General features: G+C 37.1%; 1 protein-coding gene across 3 annotated transcripts in view; it reads right to left on the bottom strand.

The window, feature by feature from the left end:
- Nucleotides 1-5,165: 5,165 nt before the first annotated feature.
- Nucleotides 5,166-26,797, bottom strand: part of tspan15 (tetraspanin 15) — a 30,308-nt gene continuing 8,676 nt past the window's right edge. For all 3 annotated transcript variants that reach the window (XM_054611498.1, XM_054611506.1, XM_054611489.1), the window contains 6 exons: nucleotides 24,681-24,755; nucleotides 21,900-21,995; nucleotides 13,610-13,726; nucleotides 10,319-10,369; nucleotides 10,025-10,141; nucleotides 5,166-7,505 (listed from right to left, as the gene is read on the bottom strand). In XM_054611498.1, the coding sequence (XP_054467473.1) occupies nucleotides 7,344-7,505; nucleotides 10,025-10,141; nucleotides 10,319-10,369; nucleotides 13,610-13,726; nucleotides 21,900-21,995; nucleotides 24,681-24,755 (618 nt within the window). In that variant the 3' untranslated portion in view covers nucleotides 5,166-7,343. The remainder of the gene's footprint in view (nucleotides 7,506-10,024; nucleotides 10,142-10,318; nucleotides 10,370-13,609; nucleotides 13,727-21,899; nucleotides 21,996-24,680; nucleotides 24,756-26,797) is intronic.

Here is a 26,797-nt window from a genome sequence, read left to right on the forward strand (position 1 = left end):
GGCTTACTCAACTGGGACATTTCAAATATAAGTAATGAAAGTGGTTGTCACTGCATTTTTAAGGAATGGCTCATGCAGTCTGTTGTGCAATGACCTCAGAGAAAAAACTTTTAATTCGCTTAAAGTATATCACATCAGAGAAATGGTATTTTCAGATCACCTCTAATACAGTAGGAGGAATTTACGATGGTGGCCCAGAAGTACAAAGAAGAATAACATTTCACAAAACGAATGAACAAAAGCAAAAACACAATGCAGTAACAAGTGTGCAGCTGTTGCTATTGGAGTTCAACAAAGATAGATGAACCGTAGTGTCTGTGTGTGATTACAATAATCATACACAGTGTAATGAATCCCACATTTTACTGTCTTTATCTCGCACGTTATTATTCTCAATTTCATGTTTATTTTTAAATAAAACCTGCAAAGATAATAGATAATTTGAGTGGTTTTAAGTGTTGTATATAACTACAGTTATAATTAGCACAATTAGCCAACATCCTCATGCAATCAGAACTGCTTCTTTCTAGATGTACTTTGGACACAATGAGCTCTACTGGTGGAGAATGTAGGCACTATCAAGTTCCAAAACAAGACAAAGGCATCTGATGGCATTACCTATAAATATTGTTTTAGCTCAGAGTGATATGAGGGTGTATTCTGTATGTCAATGTGCAATGTTTATGACCTGTTTTGTGATGTACGTTGTTTGGTTTAAAATTTAAAATTTAAAATTTAAAATACTCACCTGCGTACATAATAAAGTTTTCATTCATTTTGTGTATTTTTTATCTGTATATTGTTGTTATTGTGTTTGTTGTTCGCTGCTGCTGGCTGGCTGAGGGCTACCAAACGGAATTTCGTTGCATCACTACAATGACAATAAAAACCTCTTTATCTTTAACTTTATCTTATCTTTTAGCCACTTGACTTTATGTTAGGCAATGTCAGATTGTTGGTTGGTGGATCCACTTTGGTCCAGACTGAAACATCTCTATAACTATTTAACTAATGGATGGATTACCAAGAAATGTTGTACAAACAGTCATTGTGACTGCAAGATGAAGCCATATGATTTAAGTAATCCCCCTGACTTTTCTTCTACTAGAGGAAACAATTACATATTTGTGCTTTCGAGTGAAACGTCTCCTCAACCATTACATCGATTGCCATGAAATGGGGTAAACACATTAAGAAGATATCATCAGGCTTTTTGTTTTTCTTTTAAATGTTGTCCATCATTTAGTTTCTATAGCTGAGCTTTTAATTTTCAAGCTCATTGGTTCATGTTATTTTACAACTAGGAACCCAAACAGAGAAAATCTAGTTTGTCACCTCAAGCCAAGTTTAAATAAAAAACAACAACAACTAAATCTTTATTTGGGGTCTCACAAGAAAACTGCCTGAATCCAGATTTATCAAACTACTTTTCAGTTAACCTTACTGCATGACCATTTTAATTACTGTGTGTACATAAGAGAAAAGACATTACGGACATTACAGATTATTTCCCATTTGGGAAAATATCAAACATATAATTTGTTTCATGTTATCTTGATGATTACATCTTCATTGTGCTATTGTGGTTTGCTCTATTCCTGTTGCTAGTTTATTGAGTGTTGTCATCAGTGTTAAATGCCAGCATCAGATCAGACTGATTACCAGACTAATAAATGAGTCTCACATAATAATGGTTGTCATGGTGTGGCCATTTGGTTGACAACAGTGTGTCTGCTTGGTCTGAGCTGATGAATAAATATCTAATTTCTATGCAGTCACAGTCGGAGGATTTTATAAATGTGGCTTAAGTGTCACTAGAGGTGTTCCATCTGTGTTCCTGCTGTTGTCCACAATAATGGATTGGCTTAGTTTGTTATGTTGTGCAGAGCTAAATGCCAGCATCAGACCAGACACTGGGCCATCTACCAAACTAATAAATGACCAACTCCCTGCCACACATTATTGGACACAGTGTCAGTGTGTGTGTGTGTGTGTGTGTGTGTGTGTGTGTGTGTGTGTGTGTGTGTGTGTGTGTGTGTGTGTGTGTGTGTGTGTGTGTGTGTGTGTTTGTGTGTGTGTGTGTGTTTTCAAAGTGCATAAGATAAAAAAATATATCTGTTTAAGCAAAATTATATCAATGGATTTGATAATAAACCAAATGCTCCATGACTTTTGATTTCCTACAAGAAAAATATTCAAAATGGTGAATTGCAATGTTTACCCATGGATCCATTAGTCTTGAGCAGGCTTTCTCTTACTAGTTAACTTTTGTCCTGGATAAATGTTGAATCAATTCATTGGAAAAATATATTCTATTCTTTTATGTCCTCATTAGCACTCTGATTGAACTTATCAGACTCGCGCTAATAGCAGACAACCCATTATATATCTATGTTATATGCAGTTAAATGGAATTCAGATGCACATGAACGACTTGCTCAGATTTAAGAAGGAGTTGGTTTTGTTAGTGGGCAGGCAGCCAAATGCAGATGTCTTTGGAATAAAGAATAATTGTAGAGAGTGAAAGGAACTTTATCCCATGTTATATATCAAAATGAGTGCATTATGTCAAAGTAAAGACGTGTTGCTTTGTGTGTTGCCTTAGGTTTGTTCTACTACTTTTTTAAAGATGATCTGCTTTTTGACAAATATCAAACATTTAACCAATACTTTCACAGTCTTACATTTGCTGCTTCAAATCTAATCAAATCATAAAGTGCTTCACTCCTATTCCTCTGGTTCTGATTTAAAATTAGTTCATTGGCATGTGAACTAGAACATGCTTTAAATTTAACAATTTTGTAGTTATGCTAGGACCATTAACTCTATGCAAGCAGTCCGTCAATCCATTTGTAGAGGTTGAATGGGTGGGAGGAGGCAGTAAGTGTGTGTATGTGCGAGCTTAAGCAGGGGAAGTGAAATCATGTGAGCCGCCCTGATAAGACAGCAGGAGTGAGAATTGATTTATATTTCACCGTAGGATTTAACCTGTTGGTAATAACTGAACAACAGTAGATGGACATCCTTTCTGTCACAATATATGTCTTATATTATTGAATATTAAGACTACAGAAGATTACGAAAAAGCTGTAGTTCACTAGAGACGACAACAGAATAAAATATATATCAGGCTGTCTCCTTCTGTCAGCCATACAGTCACATAAGACAGAGTGCAGCCTTAACTCTCCTCTGCTGACTGTACATCTGTCTGCTCATGTGGTTCAGGGTGAACAGCTGAAGAGGAGAAGTGAAAGTCAAAGGATAGACAGATTGAGAGTGAGATGGGAAGAGATGACAGACAGACACACACATCAACTCAAAGTCTCACAGGAGAGACAGAAAGGGAAACAAACACTGTCAGCAAGGTCAGCGACAGCCTATACTGTGGGAGATGCAGAGGAAGAAGAAGAATGCAAGACAAATGACAACGGAAAAGTGCAATATATGTTCTTTCAACACTAATGAAAGATACTTCTTGGTAAGAATTTAAAGGCCATACCAATACGGCTTTTTTTTGTGACTATTCTGTGCAGTGTTAGGGACTGATGATGTTATGAAAGCATCTTTTTTTTTACCTCCTAATGGACTACAATGATGCTTCATCTACAGATTTTTAAAATGTTATGATTTGAATAACAGACAAAAATATTACACATTAGCCCAGTCCAGTATAATAGGTATTATGAAGATATGGGATGATTCAGCTTATAATTCACGTCCACTGCCAACATTAGCACTAATGCATGAAATAGTGAGCCTTTTATGTAGCGAGGCGAGAGGGCAGGGGGGTGTTGCTGGTGGATGGGTGTATAGCATGTCAGACTCTAACCTTAACAAGTTTAGATGGCTTAACTGACAATAAATCAAGACCCATCTGGTATCCTTAGGAGGCTTTGAACCAGGCAGGGTGATCCACGGTTTAGGATGTTGATCTTATCAGATGCAACACACTGGAAATATAAGTGGCATGGGTGTTGGTGGAGTGAGGCAGTGTTAGATAAATACTGGAAGATTTCAGAATGGTGTCAAAAGCACTGTATTTAACGACCTGTTACATCTCATACAAACATTGCTCTCACATGCTCGGCTACATGATCACGCCATTATGAGTGAATATCCAAGGGACAAACCTGTGTGTACATGACAGGCCTATGTGTCATATGCCAATGTATCATCATATCTGACAAACATACTTGTAATGTGACCTTTTATTTGGACACATAGTAAATCAAATCCATAACAAAAAAAAATGTTGGAGGACTGACAGCTGTGACTGTTGCTTTGAACTTAAGCCTGATAATGGGGGTTTTAATTAAAAAAGAAATATATTTTCTCTGGATTGGAGTTGTAGAGAAAATGAGAGGAGGCGGGAAGCAATATGATCACTCCTACTTGACCATTCTCAACAGCTTCTTCCTTAACGTTAGTGATGTAGGAAAAAAAATGTCTCCTTGGAGTTGAATATATGAATAGGTTACATACACCAAGTCCTCAGAGCAGCAGAAGAAGATGGAGTAAAAATAGAACGAACACAACACACAAACACCAAACCACTCTGCACATTCCCCGCTCATGGCTAGAGCTCCCTCTCATGTGTTCCTCGAATGTGTGAAAAAATTAAAGAACCACGGCCAAGTTATGCTGAAATGACACACAGATAAACCCTGTGAATTATAAGCAAATGTTTTGTGCGTTTGTTTCTTAAGGAGTCAAATTATGATCTGAATAATGAATTGATTATTGAATACACATCTAGTCTTTTACGTTTTCAATGTAAATTAACATTGATATTTTGTTCCGATTTAGACTACACTACCAGTCATAACTGGATTATTTAGCTATTATAAACAAGATCAAACTTTTAAACATTATGGATACAAACATTTAGAAATCCCTGCGAACAAATAAATTCCTTTTTCTATTGTTTCATCTATGTTGTATTCATACTTGAACCTTTCACAAACAAATTAGAATACTAATGCATGACATATTTAGATGCCGTTTGTGACTAATAAAAAACACAGTGTGATACTGTATCAGCCATCATCTATTCAACAGCCCCCCAACCCCCAAAAATCCCTGAACAGAAAGATAATTTTAGTGCTACAGTCAACTAAAAGATGAAACACAAACAAGCATTAAATCATTTTATTTTACACCCTCAACCAGGCAAAACAACTTGACAACACACTTCTTTCAATACATGTTTATTGAACTGATATTAACTTTTAAAAACAGATGATGCAATTCCCAGTAAGGCCACACACGTATTGAATGTAGGCACTCGTCTATAGAATATTACAATGTGCACAAAGTACATGAAATACATAAGGGTGGTGTGCTGAATGTCCTCGCATCTACAAAACTAATAAGATAAGTTTGGATGTACATCTGTGTATCATCTTATTATTTTAATTGGCAAGACATGCACTTAAAACTGTGACGTGTAAGTCCTGTGATTGTGGCCTGTAATAATGATAGTTACAGAAAGGTCATCATTACAATCACTCAAATATTCTTTATGTCATATTACATGTTTAGAAAACATTTCCATGCTGTACACGTTAAAACTGTCGAGTAATGACTTGACCCTCTGGTGAAAAACCTGGCTAACCAAAAACCTTGGTAAATCCTGTTTGGCCTCATCCTACTGAATAGAGGCAATGCCAGAAAATAACCAATTTGAAATGTTTGCAAACATGTTTTAGCAGAGATGTAAGTATAGTAGATCATGTACGTATATCACTAAGAATGTAGTGGGAAGTCACATAAAGGCACAAACAAAGGGAAGTTTTAATTTCACAAAAAATTTACTTCAACAAATATTTTGTATTTGGTCTCAATTTTTAACTTCACTTCAAACCAAACAAAGTTCAATAACACATTAAATTCACATTATTCACTTGTGCAAGTGCATATCTGTAAAACTCAAAAACACACTGTTTTTATAACATATGTTGTAGGTTGTTTTAAAGCAGGGGTAGGGAACCTAAGGCACGCATGCCACCATTGGCACACAGTAGCTTAACCAATGGTTAGAGAACTTTTTGGAAATGTTGATGAGCCCTCTTATCTGCACGCCACATTACCCGATTAACAGCCATTGCTAGTTGCACAGCCTGTTATCAACGGTAGTTTGATTGTTTTCACCCCCACCTTCATATCGCAAAACCCCACCCTTCTCTGATTTGTTAGAACATGTTGCTTTATAAGCAGAATTTGATCCCTAATAACATTTTGCCATATAGATTAAAAAAATAATAATTCAGGTGTAATTGTGTGTTTCACTGGTAGATTTGCTGTTGATAATTAGTCATACATAAACTCTTGGTAGAGAGTGTGGCTATACAATAACCTTGAGCAGTCCTCTTGTTATAACAGTGGCACAGAATTAGCATTCATCTTATAAATCAACGTAAAACAAGACAATCTTGAATTAGACTCAAGCACTGCATGCAGGTCAGCTTCTTTCCCCTTCATTTTCTCAATTGACTAAAGATAAACTGTAAATATATTTCTGAGGGTAAGTTAAGTCTTCACTAAGGAAAATTAGAGGCAACACTTGCTTGATGTGCTGGACACATCACGAAGGTTCAGTGAGAACATGTGGTCATAATGTGCAGGGCACTGTATTAAAAGAATGTTTTAGTTGCAAAGTATTTCCAATCCTATTTACAAATAAGGCAAAAATGGCCAGCTTCAGATGAGAGGAATAGTTTTTGGCAATGGTAGTGGTTGGATAACAGGAGCTGCTTCACCGGTGGTTGTATAAAGGAGCAGAGCAATGCTTTAATTGGTGGCAATAAATAAGCAGTAAACACAGGTATAAAAAGTATACGGAAAAAACGTCAGTGCTGTTGTGGTTGTGTGATGGAACTGAACAGACTAATTTCATGTTATATTAAAAAAATAGAAGCAAAAGTGGTTGTATTGGTTCCTGCTTTTATCCCTGAGACTCTCTTGGGCACGATGCAGCCAAAAACAAATCTAAATGAGCTATTATTTCCCACTCATGCATCCGTACACTGTATGTTAACACTGTAATTATTAATTAACACATCAATGGGCCCTGCAAACATTTGTGTTGGATAAATCCAGTGAGTTTACAATAAAAAAGTAAAACTGGAAAAAGGAATACTTGAATCACAAACTATGAATAATTTGGTTGCATAACATTTCCTTCCCCCCCCCCAAAAATAAAAAAAACATCAGAACAATTTTTTTCCACAGTGATGTTTGCATTTAATAAACCTGCAGTTCAAGGGTAGTCTCCCACAGCAGCTGCAGCAGTATCTGGATAAATGTGAGTGTTGGCTGGAGAACATTCATGTTCGTCATCTCCATCAGATCTCTGGCATACACTTAAACCACTTTGCCACATGGCCCTGCCTCTTGGCTTCTCTTTCCTTCACATTTGAGTCCACTAGGTCCATGTAGTGACCGTACTCACTGATGGCGTCTTCAACACGAGTCACGTACAGCCAGCTGACTATCACACCGAAGAACTGAGTACAGAAAGAGAAAGGGTAGCTAAGTATAGCAAGGCATGTCGTCATTGAGTTCTTCTCATTTGTCTTTAATGTCTCCTCTTTTCTTTGATTTGCGTCTTATCCTTGCGTCTTTATCCCTCCCACATCAGACATGAGGAAGACATGCAAAGAGAGTAATCGCTTTCAGACAAATGAGACGTCTCTTCCTCCGAAATCTTATCTGAAGTGATGTCAGTTTCTGATTACGAAGGCAGAGCTGCATCACCTGTCTGTTTGCAGGAGTTAACAGCTCTGTATGTAGTAGAGTTTGTATTTGCACAGTCATAAAAAAATGTTATTTCGTATTTATATTGCAGATAATACTATATTCCTGAAACAGATCCGTCAAACCACATTTTGTAAAGATACTGTTAAATATATCATGTCAAAATATACTTTCTACCTAACGCACGGGGTCTTTTTGCCAGCTGTTCAATTAAAATGTTTTCACTGCTAAAGGACAGCATATTATCATCCATAAAACACAGACAATTAAAAGAACAAAACTTTCTGGTGATTTCTGAAAGTAGTTTTATGCTTCCTTTATAACCTTTACTAAATATTGGCACGGAACTCAAATAAAATCTAAACCTGGTGGTGATATTGAACCTGAGTTAAAACAAAAGGTATTTTTTTCCAGTATAAAACACAGGTGATCAGCTGCAGCATCCAATCATGAAATATCTTCTAATAAAGGGCCGCGTCGGTCCAACAAGACGATGCAAAGTATGGTCTCATGTATTCTCACTCAAGCCTCCTCCAGGCAGCCTCCTCGCTCCTCAATTAGCGCTCATCCAAACAAAAATAAGGGAATTGGGATGTTTTCACAATGGCGCACTAGATTGATTTCCGTGAAAAGCGAGGAGACATGAAATAAGGCAAATGAGAAGCACCTCTTGGATTGGATGGATTTGATGACAGCGTCTACTGTCCTTTCCTAAACTCACAGCTCAGTGAAAAATGTTTAATAAAGTTAATCACAATCTACATTCATAGCTGTCAGTGGGTGTTTGTGTCACTGGATTTTTCCAGAACTATATTATAAGTTAAAATGAGACGTAAGAGAACAGAAATGACTGAGTGTAATACAAATGTTATTCTGTGTCCGTCATGCCCATAGTGTTAATGCAAAATATGTGTATCTGCCAGATAGTATCTTTTAATGCTAGGACATACCAGTCATTTTCAAAAACCCTGCCATAAAATAATTATAATTAATAATAATTTCATCTGCTGATGTGTCAGAAGTTCAACCTGTCGAGTCCACAGCAAACCAAATGAAATGGAAGAGCATGTGAAACATTTTGTGAACATTGAACTGCATATTTTATCACTGCTGATGCAGTGAAGTTGTCAAATGAACACGAGGTGAAGCAATTTACATTTTCCCACTTAGTCATCCGAGTTGTTTGCCTGAATGTTTTATTTCAGTGTGCTTCTGATATTTCAGTACAAACTGAAACTAAAGCTGCACTTGTTCAATCTGTACCAGCTGTTAAGTCACAAGTACAGAATAGCAAAAAAGTTCAGTTCAAAAATCATACAAGATCAACATGTGGAACATCTCAGTCGTTTAACAGTCTTATAGTTGACTGTGTTGTTGAGACATATATCTGCTTACACAGACACATTGTGGGGACACATTACCCAATCATAAAATGTAGGGTTCAGACCTGGTCTAAATTAGAGGCAACAGGCACTTCAGGTTTCACAGAGAATGCACCGACAACAAGTTTCTCGTGAAGCTTGTTAAGTAAAATTGAGTTATTGCATTAAAAGATAGAATAAAGTGTAATAAAATTATACAAGAGAAAATGATAAAAGGGGGAGGATTACTAATATACAAAAAATTAAATACAAATTATATTATCTATGTAAACATGTACAGAATAAATATTTTGCTGATATGGACCTCAGAGGTTGGAGGCCCAAGGTTCAAGCTTGGTTTAAGGTTAAGTTTAGGTCTGGGGCTATGTACTGTAATGTTTAAAGTTAGTCTACATCAGGGAATTAATGTAAGCCAATATCCCTTTTGGTGTGCAGTTTGCTATTTACACACATACAAGTGCCTGTACGAACTTCTTAGACACCAAAAGAAAACACTGTTGCTGTGATGAATCATTTGTCCAACATGAAGAGAACTTTTCACATATCATTGGAAACAAAAAAGACGAGTCGAAAGAAATATGCCGCAAAAAAAGATGCCCTTCCAAAAACACAGCTCACATTATTTTATATATATATTCATCCAGAAATGAAGGACATTTTACTGAAAAGTTACTAATTATTGCATATTGAAAAATAAAACATGGAATGGACTTCATCCTCAATTACACCTAACTTTTGATTCACGTCTGCTTCACATAAGGCTCTACACTATAACTGTTTTTCATCAGACTACATGTTTGTAATTTAGGTTTGAACCAAACATCAACAGAGCACCTTCCTTACTTGAAGAACAATTTGCACTGAGCATCATGAGTGTGTGTGTGTACCTGAGGCAGAAGGATCCCTAATAGCAGTCCAGCCATAATCTTATAGTTGTCCATAAGCCATATGAAGAAAGCATCAGTGCAGCCTCTGATATGGATGGTATCAATCAGCATCAAACGCTGCGAGAAACAAATTGCTTGTAACTGTAACTTCAGTTTCCACAGTTAGTGGATACATTCAAGGAATTGGTTATTAAGTTGTATTACTAGTTTACTGAATTACATGCATCTAAGACCAGCACAACATCATTCAACATTGTCCGAAGAAGTCATGAAAGTCAATCTTTGAGATCTTACCTCTTTTTCCAACACCTTGTAGCCACACATGGTGTTGGCCACTTCATTAGGCTGGAGGGGAGAGAAGCAGAGATATGAGATGAAGTTAGGAGGCAGGAATAGTATGTTAGATACAGACAGAAGCCTGTGAAGAGGAATCGACAGCAGACAGAAGAAGGTAAGTTTGTATTCGACCTTTAACATTAGTGGTGAAAACATAAAAACACACACAATGACACACATCATAACTACCTCTTTCATGCACACACATAAGACCGTCATGAACCACAAAACTGCTGAAGATATCACTTGTCACAAACTGTGTGTGTGTGTGTGTGTGTGTGTGTGTGTGTGTGTGTGTGTGTGTGTGTGTGTGTGTGTGTGTGTGTGTGTGTGTGTGTGTGTGTGTGTGTGTGTGTGTGACATTGAGATAGACACTGACCACAGTACTGTTGACTTTAATGTGTGTGTATAAAAACTCAAGTGTGTATATGCGGGTATGTCCCTCGTGACTTTGAGCCTGTGGTTTTCCATATTCATATATTCAAATTAGATGAGACAAGCTGCCAATCTCTCATGGCCGTCTGGCAGAGGAAGAAGAGGAGTGAAGGAGTGATCCCCCTTATTAAGTCAATATACACATTTTAGCAGATGTATTTATAAAATTTGTTTTAGATCTTTAATATATGACAGCAGTGTTAGGATTAATAGTTGGAACAGGAGAGTAGCTCACAACACCACACTGTCACTATTTTTTGCCCCATGATTCTGCTAAGTGCCTGATGCAATACATTCTTCTGTATGATATATCATCATGTAACTAAAATGGCAAAAGCAGGAATCAGTGTTCAGTTATGTGCTTGACTGCAGGAGTTGTTGTCTCTGCTCAATACATTTCAAAGAATCAGGTGGGAACCCTTACAGCTCGTCCGTCTGAGAAGAAACCCGATGCTCGATCAAGTTCAAGTTAATTGCTGCTTTGTGTTTATATGAGCATACATGTCTGCAATTAGGAAGATGAATACAAAGATTATAGAGTGGAAAGCTGAACTTTGTTGAAAATCTCAATGTTAAAATCTATTCCTATAGAGTTTCAATGATGGCATCTCTTGCTCTAAATTTGCCTGGTACTTAATACTTCCAAGAAAGTAATATAAATAAATCTCTAAATCTGTGTAATTCTTGTTTGTTTGCCAAAATGAGTCGGTTTCACTGGCAACAGTTGTCAATCTTTCGGAGAGCTTCTATCAACTGCCATGTGTCCTCTCTGGCACACGTGTTTTCTCATCCTTCATATAAACGTATGTCAAATTGAATTTATTCATTCTTAAAAGAGATTTTTGAACAATATAATCATATGGATGATAATAATGGACCATAAACCATAGTGGCAAGAGCCAGACGATGCTCAGCTTTTGCAGAGCATCATCTTTTACAAATACACAAATACAAATACACAATTCTGAATATAGCAACAGACCAAACTGAGAATCAATTGATTATTATTATATTACTATGATAACTATATCTGAAATACTACAGTAAAAATAACATATTGGCTGACTTTAGGCTGCTTAACGTCTCCTCTACAGTTTACAGCCATACTGCAAGAACATTGTATACCATAACAGTGGAAGGGAAGACAAACCAGTGAAAATATGAACTGGAAACAATGGGATGAAATTGTGTGTTATCAATTATATTTTTGTCACAAGTGACTCACAAAAATGCAAAACTGTAACAAAATACTAATTTATTGCTCATAGCAATACTGTAATGATTGAATATATAATATTGAGAACACATACATAATGAAGGAGTTTAAAGAAGCAGTTGTTTCATGAGTCCAGTTATGAGACACAGTCCATCAAACTGTTGTCCGACTCACAATAAAAATGTTTTTGTTCTCCCTTTCCCGGTGAACTCTGGGGAGTGTAGGTGTATAAATTAAACGGTGCACACATGCCGTTTAGTGTGGGAGAAAATTGCCTGCTAGTGCGTCTGGCATGGCAAAGGCGTAATCATCATCATAAGGGTGATGAGATGTATTTTAAACGTAACTCCACACTATTAAAGCTATTACTGTAATAATATACAAACTAAACTGAGTGTTCAGGGATTCACAGACCAATTATAAATAAACAGAGCCAGGAACGATGAAATGTTTGCTCTTTCTAAGCACTTTAGATAACGTTAAAATGCTATGATCTAACAGCGATTTTCAAAACTAATTAACACACACATACAGTATCAGTATTAGGGTTTTTTCTCAGCTCATGGTGGTATTGGCAGCTATAGTTTGTAGGGATTGATAGGAAATTCTGATGATTCCAGCATTTAACATGCATGATAATTGAATGTTACTCTTATTTTTTAAGCAACGGCGGCCCTCAGAAACAATTTGTAGGGCCCCTGAACGTGACATGAAATGCATGCATTATATTTTAATCATCCGCTTTCCATTTCAACTTTCAATAGCTGACATTTAATGCACTTCTCAGCAACTGCGTCAAACTTTGATAACCTAACGAGCGTCTGTCAGTTTAGGAGTGATAACTTATAGAAAGAAACTTGTTGCATAGCAACTAGTGGCACCTTGCAATTGTCGCATGAATAGCATTTTGTCATCAATGCTAATGCTGTTGGCTTACGTGAGGCGATTTCCATGGACAACTTGGTTGTTTAATGTGAAAGTGAAATAGGAAAAGTTACCCCAGGAATTAACTTTAGCTGCCAGGAACACTTTCTGGCATCCTAAAGTTTAAAAAATAAATGATTGGTTTTGGAAGTATTTTGTTTATTGGGCGTACTTTTTCTGTACTGCCAATCATATCTCAATCATATGCTAGCTCCCTATATTGGCCCATAATGAGATGAGGAGAGTGCGTGTAAACCATTTGAGCTCATGACATAACTGCACTTTCCTTTTTTAGTTTTCGGCTGTGTTTGTTATATAGAAAACAAAATCGGACAGAAAGAAAATCTGCAATACATCTTTTTCTAAGAAGAATTTCAAAAACGCCAACGCATTAAAACTCCTGGCACCGCTGACAGTATGGTACAAACAGATGTAATAAAACTTGTTTGGTTAAAATTCTTGATTCCAAACTGTGATGAAAAAGCTAATGGTTAGATTTGCTGCAGTGTAATGCGGTAGTAGTAATTAGCAGCAGTAGTTTAGAGAAGGGTAGAGATGGTGGTGATATTATCCGACACAACAGGAAACCCTTAACAGAGAGCCAGTGCATCTGACAGTAAAACAGTAACAGCAGTTTATATTCTACTAAAAGTAATGGAAAAAGTAATACCTACCTTAGTAGTAATGCAGCAGGTATAAGGGACACCGCAGGCCGATGGACCAGGTGCAGAACAGTTGTGGTACATGTTGACCGACCAGTCCGTATACTCCTGACCTCCACAACATTTATACTGTCACAGACAAGAAAAATAGAGGCGAGACAAGTGCCGAAATTGGAAGGAGGACGACAGACACAAAGCAAGAGATTAAGAAAGGGTGGAAGAGGTTGAATAAGAGAAGGGAGACACAGATGAGGGAGAGATAAAAAAAAAAGAAATAAACAACGTGATAAACAACACTTTCCTGATGCTCATAATGCCAGTAACATTTTGGGATGAAATGAGGCATAATTAACAACAATTTGCATGTAATTATGAGTCTGTTTTATATGTGCATGCGTTTCTCTTTTTCTAACTTTGCTACAATCAGTGTATCGCTGGTGGTAGATCTGGGCGATACGGGTAAAATCAATATGATGATACTACTGTAAAGTATTATATTACAATATAATGATACATTTTTTTATTATACAAATATATATCTCAATATGGGAAATCAAATCAATTGCGAGAACATTAACTAAAATATATTTAAAAATACAGTTTATATTATTATTAGTTCAAATTAAAACCAAATTCATACTTTGACAGTTTTCTACTGAAAAGCCGCTGCTACCTATCGAGGGTCTGTAAACAGCAGCCTAACAGACTGGAGTGTTTGCTCCTGAATCAATAACACTTACAGCTTTAATCGAGACAACAAGCACACAATAGTGTGTCACCAACCAATTATTTTGTATTGCCCTCTATTTCTTTTATTTGAATAAAATAATTGACTGCCCCAATTGTTTGCACACAAAATAGATTACACCAAATCCTTTAATGCCTCCATTCAGTCATTTCTATTAGATTCCTGCTTTCACCTGGTAGGTGTGACTGCACAGCTGCCTCAGAGAGTTAACACTCGTAGAAAAAAACAGAAAAACCACACCATTAGCTCTGCTTTGTAGTCAGTGAGACAAATATTTTATTTAGGAGTCAGAAAGACAGTAAGAGAGAGAACAAATAGGACAAAAGGTCAGACAGTAAGAGAGGACGAGACGAGAGATGAAGAGAGAGGATGAATAAATGAATATATATGAAGCTGCTCTTCGCCAGGCCGTGTGATCAGTATGCTGACATGATGCCAGCGTGCCAGGAAGTTACTCCCTATTCTCGTTGGTGAGAAGTCCACAGAGTGCTGTTTATCCAGCACCGGGTCAGGACCCGAACGAGGGTCACAGTAAGGCAAAGCAATTGTGATGTGATTAATGTCTGCAAGTGTCGGGTATAGGGCCAAAAACATTAGCCTACAACTTCACACTGAGATAAGAGTCTAGTATGTGCCACATAATCACAAATACAATCTAACAGTCCTGCAGTAAACCCTTTCTTTGGGAAGATAAATCAGGCGGTTTTGTATCCTCACGAGACAAACCCAAAGGACCAATGGCTCAAAACACCTGCCAACACTAATGAGACTGCAGAAGAAGAGGGAAGAGACTCTCCTCGTCACTTCCAGATTCATGACTGGATCAAGCACCAATGTGTTTACTGCAGTTATAGTAAAATACAACACAAATCAAAGTACGTGCTTTTTTATTCATCTCTGTCTCAATCAAATACTCTTCAATCCCATTCTGGTGTCACAGAGGAACCTTTCTTTACCATTTTATCTTTTTTTATTTTTCCATTTTCCTGTAGTTCTCTATTTCAATTAGTCTTTTTCACTGTTGTTGACAACAATTCTCCAGATGTCAATTAGACAGTCATTAGAGTCAGTTGTGTCTGAAAGAGATTGATTGTATAGCAAACTGATTAACGACTGATGACCGGCAGTTCACTGGCTGACTGAGTAACTAACTGGGTGTCTAACTGAACAGCTGACTGCTCAAAGTGTGAGTCGCCAGACAGAAGTCCTATCTTGGCATCCAAGTCTTTCATGCATGATTAGGTTAGCATTTAAAAAAAAAGTTTTCTAACAATTTTGTAAACTTCTCATTTACTTTTGGCTTTCTACTTATAGCTCCAAGTGGTAGAGATGACCTATTGCAAAATCAATCTTCATTTTTGAAAAAGACACAAAGGACAAAAACAACCATTATGCAAATAAACCACTAACACACTACTACTTCCACAAAATTAGTATGAACCACATCTTACAATGATTTGTCTCTGGAGAATAATGGTCTATATTATAGTAAAAACAACCGTGAAGAAACGGGGCAGCAACAGAGGATCTAAAGTAATACATCCTCCCCAAACAATCCATTGTGCTTTGTGAATGATGGATGACCCTAACGTTAAACCAGCCTGTTATCTGACGGATGGACACAGTTTGAAGACCAAACTAATCAATCAGGGCTTCAGGTGTAATCCATGAATCCTGGTTCCAATAACAGACAAGCGGAGCGACAGAGCTGTTCTACTGCAGGAGCAATCGTTACCTATCCATTTAAAATGAACTTCAATAAACACCACACTTCAATTCTGTTCATTTTGTTGGTTTTACCCTTACATAACTTTGGTGACATAGTTCCACCAACTCTTGTTAAAATACATGCGTGTTAAGTCAGGTGGTTGAACATGAATCATGACTGTGAGTCACATTACTTAAATGACCACAGAGGCTTAATGTTTGTGTGACTGCCACCAGAAAGCTGAAGCATGTGTTCCAGTTTTACCCATAGATTGTGTTTGGTTTTATCTGGTTATTTGGGTTATCTGGACTGAAACAAAGGATAAGTATCACAGAAAACATTTCAGTCATTATGTATCTATATATCATGATTGTACAGATGACATTGTGTAGCTTTACAAACAAATTCAAGTTTGTTGTTTGACAGTCTGGACTCCATCCCCACTACTGAACTTCCTTTTCTAAGCTAAATATTTGATAGTCATGGAGTCAAGTATATACAACTGACTGGATAATTATCTAAATGCAAAGTGATGTGTCAGTTGGGTTACGGAGCTCAACAGCACCGAAACAGCCCTTATCAGAGTAAGTAATATCGTTAAGATTAACACTGACTTAAAAAAAGAATATGTTATTAGCGTCTTTACATGAAATAAATGGCCTGTTAATTTGGATAATCCATAAGAAATGACATGTAAATATCCAAGAATCTATGTCCGTAAAACTTTGAACTCAATTTATGAATTTTATCAGGGCATAAAGTATTTAGCATTTAGACCTCCAAGTTCACCATGCAGTGAATTTGTAACCACACCCAGAATAAAGATGGAGATGTGATGAGATCGTCGTATATAAGATACATCACAACTATGTCCACATTCAAAAAACCTCCTACTTTCACAAAATTTTGATTCCTTACTCTGTGTGTGTGTGTGTGTGTGTGTGTGTGTGTGTGTGTGTGTGTGTGTGTGTGTGTGTGTGTGTGTGTGTGTGTGTGTGTGTGTGTGGTTTATTAATGTGTTTTGGGGTTTCTATGTCTGTCTTGTTTCTGTGTGTTGTAATTGAATTTTCTAGTAAGTTATTTATCATTATTTTCATATACACATCCCACTTCTTTCTGTGTTTATTTTTAACATATTCAGTTTACTTCTAGTATTAAAATGTGCTATGCAAATAAAATAGCTTTGCCTTATTGCCACCATTGCCTCCTATGATGAATCCAGAATGAACTTATAAATATGCATGATCACTTTTGTTGAAACAACCACATAGCGCTGAGGAAACAAAGTCAATGTCTGTCCAAATGACTAGATGGCTTTGTTGTTTTCACATCTTGATACAATCCAAAAAATGAGGATGTGATGGCTTTTACAACACTGAATGCTGTGACTGCAAACTGTAAGCTGATAAAAACTGTTCTAAAATATTTGAGCTGTGTGGCGTTTATGTGACGGGCTGTCTTGTGTTTGCTTGTATTCCCTCTAATGAGGAAATGAAAAATGGCAGCTTCTTGCAACAACACATCGCAGTACCTAATACTTAAATTACTCTTTTGATTAACTATGCAATGTAATTGTGAGCACAAAAACTGTCACTGTCTTTCCCAGTGTTGAACTCACAGGCAGCCGATGGTAGTAAATGTCACATTTTCGTTACAATACCAAACAGAAAGGTCAACTTGAAATTACTTAATACAGGATATAATATGACCTGCCACTAAGCCATAGATTTGTGTAATGGCTTTAATATAATAATATTTTTTTTCATTTCCTGTACCCAATATATAGCTTTTATAACAGGAACAAAGAGCTTAAAGGCAGGCATCAAAAACTGAAAATCACTGTGGGTTTAGTATGTCTGGTTTAAATCTGAACGTATATAAAGGCAGAAGGGTTCATACCTGCTCAGAAAGGCTCCACTCGAAGGCAATCATATATCATAAAGATCGGTGAGACGCACACACACTTTCAAAAAGTCGCTCCTCAAAGGCTTTCATGTGTCATCATTTGCTCAAATGAGGTGTGATTAAAGTAGTTGTATGAAAAAGGAAATTAGGGCTTCAGAGAGAAGTTCATTTCCTGCCTACTTTTGCACCTCTGCACACCAAACGCTGATTGAAGTTGAGGTGCCTGTCGGATATTCAATTTAGGAAAGTGTCACAGTCACAGGTTGCTTAATATGCTCTCGATTAGAACACAGAAGACAAAAAGATGCATTTTTTTTTATTTGAGACCAATATCAATGAGACGTAATGGATAATAACACTCTATCCTCAAAGTATTTTGTTTTATTTCCTGTCTGGGTCTGATGGTTTGCCTAAATGAAGTGAAATTGACACAAGAGGAGGGCTTGGCTAGCAGGTGAGAGAACTGCTTTGTTACAAAAAGTGTTCAAACTTAGCCCCTTCCAAATTCTCATTGGTCAAAGAATAGCTGGTTTTACAATACACAAGTTACATTAGGAGAAAAGCACTACTTAATCTGTTATTTCAAGGGGCTTGAAGGACGTGTGTGTGTGTGTGTGTGTGTGTGTGTGTGTGTGTGTGTGTGTGGTTACTTGTTGTGTGTGTGATAGATTCCATGTCTTGAAGGGTTACTTGTTTTGCTGCTATTTAAGAGCTAAAGAACAACGCTTGGAACAATTGTTAGTATTTTTTATGTAACCTAGAAATAACGTAATAACGTCCGATCAGTTTAAAAGCTGGTAGCATTTCCGACGACCAATATTGTCTTTGATTGACAATAATCATAGACCATGGCAACATTCAGGCCATTGTCCTCACACACGCAGATAAATCCAGAAAGTTTTAAATTTTATGTGTGGAAACTGTCTCTATCCCCATTAAGGATTTCTGATTGTTTTTTCATCCAAGTCCTCAAGGAAAACACTTAAATCTCTCCTATAGCAGGACACTGGAGCCAACCAGCAGCTTCACACCATGACAGGCTCTCCACCATTACTGCGGACTGTTTGTTGTCATCAGAGCAAGCAGATTAGAGGGCCAGCGAGTTAAGATCTTCAAGAGATCACATCACAGGATAAACATTAAAAATCTGCTACGAAAGCAAGCTGGCCTTCTTTTGTTTGGAGTGATGATGAAGTGGAACTGCTTTTGAAGGTATAAATAACTAAGTTCATAAAAGTTGAGACTGTTGACTGGATTGCATGCCAAACTAAATACGGCAAAGTCTTTTTTGACTTAAATTTTGATATCACAGTTGGCAGAGATTCTTGATCAAGCCGGGGTGCTTTCACACCTTACCTGTTTTGTTCGGTTAAAACAAACCCAGGTCATTTTGAACAGTTAGTTTGGATCACTTGGGCTGGTGCCAAAGCTGTAAATTGAACCCTGGTGCAGATCAAACAACCGTACCTAGACCATTTGAAAAGGTGGGTCTCTGGTGTGGTTTGTTGTCGGTGTTAAAGTAAACTTTATTAAATCTCTAGTACATTTCATAAAGACATACATAGAATCTGTAGGCAAGTTTTTGGTATTTCAAGCGTTCTGGTTTCCGTTTGTAGTCCTTGTAGGATTGACTAATCATGTTCAAGCAGGCTTTGGTTGAATGCCGATAAACAGGAGAGCAAAAGAGGCGGAACGCATTTGGCCGTAATGCAATTTGGGAACCCACCAGCCTTCGTGTGACAGTGTTTTAGCTTTTAATTGGTTTAAAATAATCTTGTTAACTGTCCACTTGTGAAACATCTGGTCGTTCACACCATTTCTCAACTCCACTATCACATCTGAAGTTGCTAAACAGACAGTAAACAACAAGCAGCTCATGGAAAAGGAAGACTTTCACCATTTGGGTCCTGATGATGCAAGATGACAATCACCAAAACTGTTCAATCAACAGGTTACCTGTTGGTCTAGATAACTTCATGTTTGTGTTCCCCAGATTGTTTGTAATAAGCAAGTGGGGACAGGAATCGGACCAGAACTAAAATGCAACAATGCTTTTTCCTGAGTTTGGACTAAATTAACTGAACTAAAGTTGTGAAAGCCATCCTCAGACAATCATGAATTCATTTTGATCATATCAGCGTCATAATAATAATTGATAACTTGGTCTCAAATTTGATATACGTTTCTATAACAATATCAATACTCTTGACTAAATATGCAACAACTATAGTATAATTTAACAAAGTAATCATGTTTTTCAACATTAGATTTTTTTGCCCATAAGTTTGTCATATCATCACCTTTTCAGCTAATATGGTGAACTTCAGCAAACAGTTGCATATTTACAGATCCAGCAGCTACAGAGCAACATTAGCATTCATTTGTAGTTGTGTTAATATCACCTGTCTCTAACTGTGTCTGTCTGCTGTTTGGTGTTGAGCAGGTTGTGTAAATAGTTTTTGGGGGGGGATTTTTTTTCCTGAAAACAGCTGCCTGTTGGACTCTGAAAACTACATTATGAGAGCAGTGAGAGTGACCCAAAACGGTGATATATCAGGCCAGACAGCTAAAAAATGAGCTGAAACTCACTATGAATCACCGTTAAGCCAAGGGGAGCTGCAGATACAGGTGATAATTCTCTTTCAAACACAATAACCAACCCTTTTCACATTGTCTCCTTGGTAATATCCATCCATCCATCCATCCATCTTCCGTAACCGCTTATCCAGTTAAGGGTCGCGGGGGTGCTGGAGCCGATCTCAGCTGTCAATGGGCGAAGGCAGGGTACACCCTGGACAGGTCGCCAGCCTGTCACAGGGCAGACATATATAGACAGACAACCATTCACACTCACATTCACACCTACGGGCAATTTCAGAGTCAACAATTAACCTAACCTGCATGTCTTTGGACTGTGGGAGGAAGCCGGAGAACCCGGAGAGAACCCACGCTGACACAGGGAGAACATGCAAACTCCACACAGAAGGTTGTCTGGCCCGGGCCCCTCTTGCTGTGAGGCGACAGTGCTAACCACTACACCACCGTGCAGCCCTCCTTGGTAATATAAAAATGATAAATAATGATTGCAGTAGCTTTAAGGAAGAGTTCAACCCCAAAAAAAGCAGGACTGTATCAATGTTGCTTGATCAGATTTGATTGCACCCCATCATTTAAACCAGCGAGAAGAGTCAAAAACACAAATACAGAAATCTTTCATGTGAAATAAACAGAGAAAACGATGTGATCATGTAGTAGTTGTTCATACTAAGAAACTGATATAAATGGTGTAATTGGACCGCCGTGGAACACTGGACATTGAGGGAACACGCCTGTTAAGTCTGCTGGTCTATAAATGCTTGGAAGTTTAGACCTTTGGATTCAAGTCAATCATTTTAAAACTGAACTGTTCCGTCGTAAAGCGATTTGAACTGAGGCAGGTGCTTAATAAACCACCTAGTTACCTTCCACACAACAACAGCCAACTGTTCAAGCAGCCAAAATTTCATTCAATCAAGACACAATCCTGCTCCACTGGTACTGGTGCTGGTCACTCTGCACATTTCTTAACAGCATGTGGCATATAGCCCGCAGACTGACGGATCATTTGTTTTTTCTCTTCTGTTAATCAGTGGAGTTTGCTGCAGGCTGCTTCTTAATTTCTATGTGTGATCAGTCTGCTGCCCCCTGACAGTGCATCCCCCTTACGCCTGATAAAAAGTTGGTAGCATGATGTACTCTAGGAGCAGGTGCAGAGTAATGGCTCTCTGATTATTCTGTAAACAACTTGCTGTGATCCTCCAAAGATCACTTCAAATCCTGACTCGAGCCCTGTAATGCTAAACAGGTGAGTTGTGTGTGCTGCGTTGCATTATGACATATTTGAAAAACTCATAGGGACCTTTCAATCCTGTCACAGAAAAAAATCTGTGACATAACCTTACCTTCTTCTGCACAAAGTCCATGATGTTTTTGAAGTCCAGGTCATCATAGTAGTTCACTATGCCTTTTCGGATGTTCTTGTTCAGCAAATCCACAGTCTGCAAGAGGGAGAAAAACCATCAAAAGAGAAACAGTTTGTGTGTGTTAATGGGAAAAAGGACGTCATGCTACTTGTTAATTGTTTTGTTTCCACGACACAGCTGATCTACAATCAATGTGTCAGACAGGCAGCTCTGCAGAGGAAATGCTCTCATTAGTCAAGGTGACTGATCCACTGAACTGGAATATTAAAATATGACAGTTTGACAGCTCACATCTGTCAGTCACAATCTGGTGCAGCAGGGTCACGTTAGGTTAATGCATTAGTCTATCCGGACACTACAATAAATATTTGAAAGACAGAGCTTTTCATTTAGGGAACTAATCATTTATTCCACTTATTCCACTTCACTCTTTGCTTGGGATACATTAGTCCTATTTATACTTCGTAAGAGGGGTTGAGCTATTTTCTCCATATTCAGGGCCGTCAATGCTCCGTCATTTCTCTCTTTTAACCCCTCACGAGAGTCTCAGAGATTAAAAGGACTGAGCCTTTCGTTTAATTTATTTTCTTCTTCCCCTTAAGGTCTCCATAGTGAATGTATAGGGGCAAGGCCGCCATATTTAAAACAAATTACAATAAGAAGATTTATAGACTTTGATTAAGTCTATTGAGGTGATTCCCTTTGAGAAGAAGAAACTGGACCATTATTCAGTAACGCACTATAAGCTCATATGTTTTTTTCAATTTAAACACGTGTTCATGAAAATGAGACGCCGGAAACAAAAAGCCATCTTCCATAAAATCTATTTATTGAGGAAATTAACTGAAATCTTATTAAAATACACTGCCATTCTTTTTAATCTCAATGTAAAATAGAAAACTGGAAAATAAAGAAGTGACATAGAAGCTCAGTTTGTAATATATTTTAAATAAAACTGCCATTAACAAACTGAAATTTGCATCATTATTCGGAAATTTTAGCTTTTCTTTTGAAAAACTGGCATAAATATTAAAATGCACCACACAATATTATTGAAAAAAGTTATTCCAAGACAGGCCATTATTATTTTAATGTAGAGTTATGTAAATTAGATGATGGAAAGCATTAAAAAGAGAAAAGACAGAATGATACTCATACGTTTCCCCACAGAGCCACATTAAGATATTCATTATTTGCAAGAAGACTGATGATAAATGCAATGAACATCTCAGTAGAGGGCTGGCATAATCATACCCATTTGGCTCCGTGATCATGGATCACATGATCACATTAGCACTTCTTCACCTCTCAAGATATTTTTTCTAGTCTAATGATATAACAAATGTATTCTGTTACTTTAATAACCATGAATGGTAACATTTTCTAGTTCCTAAAAAGTTGACATAACAATATATATTTATATATACAGTACCAGTCAAAAGTTTGGACACACCTTCTCATTCAACTACTTTGAAGAATCTAAAATATAAAACATATTCTGGTTTGTTGAGCATTTGTTTGTCTACCACATAATTCCATGTGTGTTCCTTCATAGTTTGGATGTCGTCAATATTAATCTACAATGTAGAAAAAAATAAAAATAAATATAAAGAAAAACCATTGAATGAGAAGGCGTGTCAAAACTTTTGACTGGTACTGTATATAAAACCAAAGTAATATGAGGCACTTTAATGCCTCATGCATGGAGAGTTAACGTGATCTACATACAAATGAGATGGTATTTGGCTCTAGTTTATTTTATGTTCACGACTCTTACAAAATACTTTAATAAAATCCCACAAATTCAAAACCACATTTTTGGGGGGCTCTCCTACTTAATTGGATGCAAATTTCATCCATTCATCCAGTTAAGTGAGTTAGAGGATATGGTTTCACTACTATAGAGAATCTACTAAAGTAGGGAAGAGTATTGTAGGCACAAATGTTACAAACATTTTTTTTATGTTTATGGCAGCTGATGATAAACATATTGTAAGTAAATGATTGTTTTTTTTATGCTTTGCATTAAAAGTTAAATTATAATAATGAGAATGTTTCTTGCTGAGGTGGTCTAGAATCCTGGACCTGTAACCACATTTAATGTGTCAGTCATTTTAAAACACCTAATCAATTGATGTCTTCCAGTCTTTACATGTCAGGCAATTATTTAAGGTCTCTAGGTCACGTTGAAGTCTTTCCTTCTTGGCGGTTTTTCCACAAGACATTTTTTCATGATTGCAACCAGAGCAAGCTGCTTATCTAGCCACCACTAGATAAGCAGCCATTATTGGATGTTATTGCAGATAGAGAAAATTAGATCAGAAACTCTTTCAACAGATCAATTCTGATTATACCGTCCCTGTGCATTTCCTGACTAGAAATATTTGAAAATAAGATTTCATTATGGTGTCAGTGAAGTCTGCTTTTAATAACATATATTATAGGATATCAACTTGCATGGTCTTTGCATTTAGTTCTGATAAATTTACTTTAACTTTATCATGGCTCATTCATTAATATTGCCTTGTGCAGTTAGAAGATGAATGCAGTGTTTGGTGCATGTCAATCATACTGAGGTCAACAAAAAGCTAAATTAAACAATATAAATCCAATTAATTTTGTCTTGGTTTGTCTTATTACCTTATATTGAAAAGTATTTTAATACCTTTTTTTTTGCTGCATAAAGCGTTGGTTGTTAACCTCTTCCCCACTATGTATTTCTAAATGCCACATTATTGATCAACACCTTGGACGGCTTACCTGATGGCGGAACCCCAGCGCCAATATTCCTCCGAGCAGCTCCAGGATCAGACAAACAGCCAGGGTGTACATGAACTGTAGCCAAACAGACGATAGAAAGGAAGAGTCATTATGCACTTACACATTACACAGTTCAAATTAGAATATTTATCTTTATAGTTTTTGATCAGTTATTAAAGTTATCACCAAAATGAAATACAATAAAATCAGATTTTTCACTACTGCCACAAAGAACTGTATTTGTTTAGTCCTGCATTTGTAGCACAGTCTGTCTGCATTTCTTCGCATCCAAGCATCCGTTTCAGTGAAAAAGGAAAGAATATGCTACCATGCCCAAAGAAAACTGCTGTTTAACATGCAATGATTGTTGGTGGCAAAAAAAAACAACATTCTATACCTGTTAAAACTATAGCGATAAATAAATATGAACCTGTGAACAATCTACCTTATAAACATTCAAATGCACCACATGATATTTTTGAAAAAGAAAATTCAAGACAGGCGGTTATTATGTTTAATAGACAATCTCTGATTGACATCATTGAACTTGAATCAATGCCTCAAGGTTGTATGCCTCCTTGCTGTCTACATCAATGTCTGTCCAAAATGTCCTCACTGCACCATTTTATCTTATTAAACATTCATGTGAAGTTGTCATATTTAGCATATGAAATATTGAGAATGGTCAAAGTGACCTTCACCACCAAAATGTAATCAGTTCAACCATGAGTGCATGTGTGCCAAATTTGAAGAAATTGGCTAAAGCATTCCCAAGTTATCAAGTTCATCAGAATGGACTGGACGGACGGACAAACAACACAAAAACATAATGCCTCCGGCCACAGCGTTCCCGACATGGGGGTATAATAGGAGTAAAAAAGAGAGTGAAAGTCAAGCTTTCCCCACAGAGCCACATTAAGATATGCATGAATGACAAGAAAACTGATCATAAATGTAATGAACATCTCAGTATGGGACTCTCATAATCATACCCATTTGGCTCCGTAATCATGAATCATGGTCACATTAGCACTGCCTCACCTCTCAAAAGTTTTCTTATAGTCTGATGACCCAACAAATTAATTCTGTGACTTAAATAATAAATTAATGGGAACAGTGTATACATAGTAAAGTTTCCATCTGACTAAAATAATATGATACACTTTAATGCCTCATCCATCATCAGTTGTAACATGATCTTCATGTAAATGAGATGAAGATAAAACCATTTAAAAAGACATATTGCCAAATTTGGCTTGAGTTATTTATATTCACTACCTCTAAAAAAGATTCCCATAAAATCACACAAAAGCAAAAGGCAAAAAAATACAAAGTTTACGCTGATCTCCTTTAGTAGATTTTTGTAGGAGGGAAATCAGGTAATTGTATCTTGTCATGATCCAATAACACACATTACGGCATGAAACTGCTTCATATTTGCATCCAAACGAGTAGGAGGGCCACTGTTCACTTCATCATCATAGTTGCTGCTTAACATCTTATGTGCCTGCTGCGGGTGGGATTAGTATAGCCTGTAGTTCAATCAAGCGTTATTAACAACAAGCATCACTGAGTATCACTCTACAACCAAACGAGGAGGAATGTCACTGATAGAGCACCTAACCCCACGTATGGTCTAACACCTCTGCTAATAAAAAGCAGAGTAACTATGGGAACATAGCTGAACTCGCTTTAGAACCCACTTATACACAACTTAACCAACATTTCAGGAACATGCATCAACATGAGACTTGGGTCCATGAGCACATCACCCAGTTTACCCATATCTCTCACCTGAAATCATATTAAAACTCAATGAAAGTCACATATTGACAGCTTTTAGCTTGAAATCTTGGCTCAAAATCTCACAAGATTGACAGCTGGTCTAAAAGAACTCAAATGCAATGCATTGTGGGTCACTTTAGTATGTGCGGTAGGCTCACGCTGCATTCTCAGAAATTGTTACTAATAATGTATACATTTGGGCATTTCTTATGTACACAAAATCTAGATACTAAGGGGTTAACGCACAACATAATCAGCTTCACGTCATACTTTGTTTGAAAGAAATGAATAGTTTGTTAGTTTGTAATTTCGAACACAGCCTATGTGAATGG

This window comes from Anoplopoma fimbria, chromosome 2 (genome assembly GCF_027596085.1).
Source record: "Anoplopoma fimbria isolate UVic2021 breed Golden Eagle Sablefish chromosome 2, Afim_UVic_2022, whole genome shotgun sequence".
NCBI lineage: Eukaryota > Metazoa > Chordata > Actinopteri > Perciformes > Anoplopomatidae > Anoplopoma > Anoplopoma fimbria.